At 44.3% G+C, this 1,893-nt stretch overlaps 1 protein-coding gene across 1 annotated transcript; it reads left to right on the plus strand.

Annotated features, from left to right (window-relative positions):
- The first annotated feature begins 678 nt into the window (after positions 1–678).
- LOC127196847 (phosducin-like protein 3) lies at positions 679–1,565 on the plus strand. The gene has a single exon (XM_051154594.1). It carries the CDS (start codon positions 679–681, stop codon positions 1,402–1,404), a length of 726 nt encoding a protein of 241 aa, XP_051010551.1. The 3' UTR covers positions 1,405–1,565.
- Positions 1,566–1,893: the final 328 nt, after the last annotated feature.

A 1,893-nucleotide genomic window follows, 5' to 3' on the forward strand; every position in this document is an offset into this window, starting at 1 on the left:
TCGAAATAAACTTATCAGAATACTTAAACATTTTTTGAGTGGTGCTGGGAGTAGGGCCGCATGTGTACTAGGTGTTTTCTCTACCACTGAGGTACATGCTGAGGCACTAACATTTTCACAAGTCTTGGTCTAGTTTGGCTCCTTGCCCTTTATAAGGTCCACGAGTCTCATAGTTTTGCCAATAGAGTATGACAATGGTGGTAAAAAGCTCATTCTAGAATGCGGGTCTTTGTTTTCTATCATTAAGGTGGTTAAACATTTGTGTCTGGACACTACAACATAGCTCAGGGGTACACAGTAGGACATGTTTAACGGTATGTTTAGCCTTTACACATGAGCTTTGGGTCAGGACAAGTGTGGTCTTGGTCACCCCTGGAGAAGTCCTTTACTACCAGACTTCTGCCATTATTTGGTGTGTGCTTCCCTGTTCTTCTGAGTGTCTGACCAGGAAGGAAGGACACGCAAAGATCCTGGGGTAGGAGGCTTCAAGGACTAAAGAAAGATCAGAGTGGCTGGAACTTAGAAGGTGAGGGCTCAGACACCAAACAGGACCTCCTTAAAGTGGTCACACAATTTTGTGGCCTTTCTGTGGAAATGTTTCGGAACAGTTTTTTTTTAAATGGACTTTTAAATTTTGAGATGGGACGCGGAGGGCTTGTCTGAGAGACTGGAGGCAAGATGCAGGACCCCAATGCAGACACAGAATGGAATGACATCTTATGCAAAAAGGGCATCCTGCCCCCGAAGGAAAGCCTGAAGGAATTGGAAAAGGTGGAAGAGGAGAAGCAGGAGCAGAAGCTCCTCTGCCAGTCAGTAGTGAAAAGGTATGAAGACATGACACTGGAGGAGCTGGGGGAAAACGAGGACGAGTTCAGCGAGGAGGACGAGCGTGCCGTCGAGATGTACCGGCAGCAGTGGCTGGCCGAGTGGAAAGCGGCCCAGCTGAAGAACAAGTTTGGAGAAGTTCTGGAGATCTCAGGAAAGGATTATGTTCAAAAAGTTATCAGAGCCGGCGAGGGCTTGTGGGTGGTCTTACACCTGTACAAACAAGGGATTCCCCTCGGTTCCTTGATAAACCAGCACTTGAGTGGACTGGCCAGGAAGTTCCCCGATGTGAAATTCATCAAAGCCATCTCAACGACCTGCATCCCAAATTACCCTGATAGGAATCTGCCCACAGTATTTGTTTATCTGGAGGGTGATATCAAGGTGCAGTTCATCGGTCCTCTGGTTTTCGGTGGCATGAACCTGACGAGAGATGAGTTGGAGTGGAAACTGTCTGAGTCGGGAACATTCAAGACCGACCTGGAGAAGAACCCCAAGAAGCTCATTGAAGGCGTGCTGCTGTCTGCAGTGCGCGGCCCTGCCCCCATGAGAAGGGACCGCAATTCCGAGAGCGACTAAGACAGCAGCTGCTGAAACTTTTTGAACTTTCTTGACATGACACATCATCTAGATTTTTAGTAAGGAAAAAAGCAAAAGTGTATCATTTTGGTTTTTAACCTTTTTATAATTGCTTAAATTTTATACATTTCAGAAATAATCATTGCTGGATTTTTGTTTTTAATTCCTGGAACCTTTTAAAAAAATTAATAATGTTTCTTTAAGAAAAATTCAAATGGGCTGGAGAGATGACTCGGTGGTTCCAAGCATGTGGCTGCCCGTCCAGAGGTCCTGAGTTCATCCCCAGTAGCCACATGGTGATTCACAAGCTCTTCTTGTATGCATGAAGTCAGAGCACACGTGTACACGAAAAAAAAAAAAAAGTGAATAGATCTTTAAAAAAGAAAAATGTAAACACGCTATTATGCCAAATGTTTTTCTACATGTATTTCAGCAAACCATGAAACTAGTATTTTTTGACATGCAACTATATAGAAAGGAATATGGAAT

The sequence above is a fragment of the Acomys russatus genome, chromosome 13 (assembly GCF_903995435.1).
Source record: "Acomys russatus chromosome 13, mAcoRus1.1, whole genome shotgun sequence".
NCBI lineage: Eukaryota > Metazoa > Chordata > Mammalia > Rodentia > Muridae > Acomys > Acomys russatus.

Coding starts and splice junctions, on each gene's coding strand:
- LOC127196847 (XM_051154594.1), top strand. CDS start 679: ATGCAGGACCCCAATGCAGACACAGAATGGAATGACATCTTATGCAAA.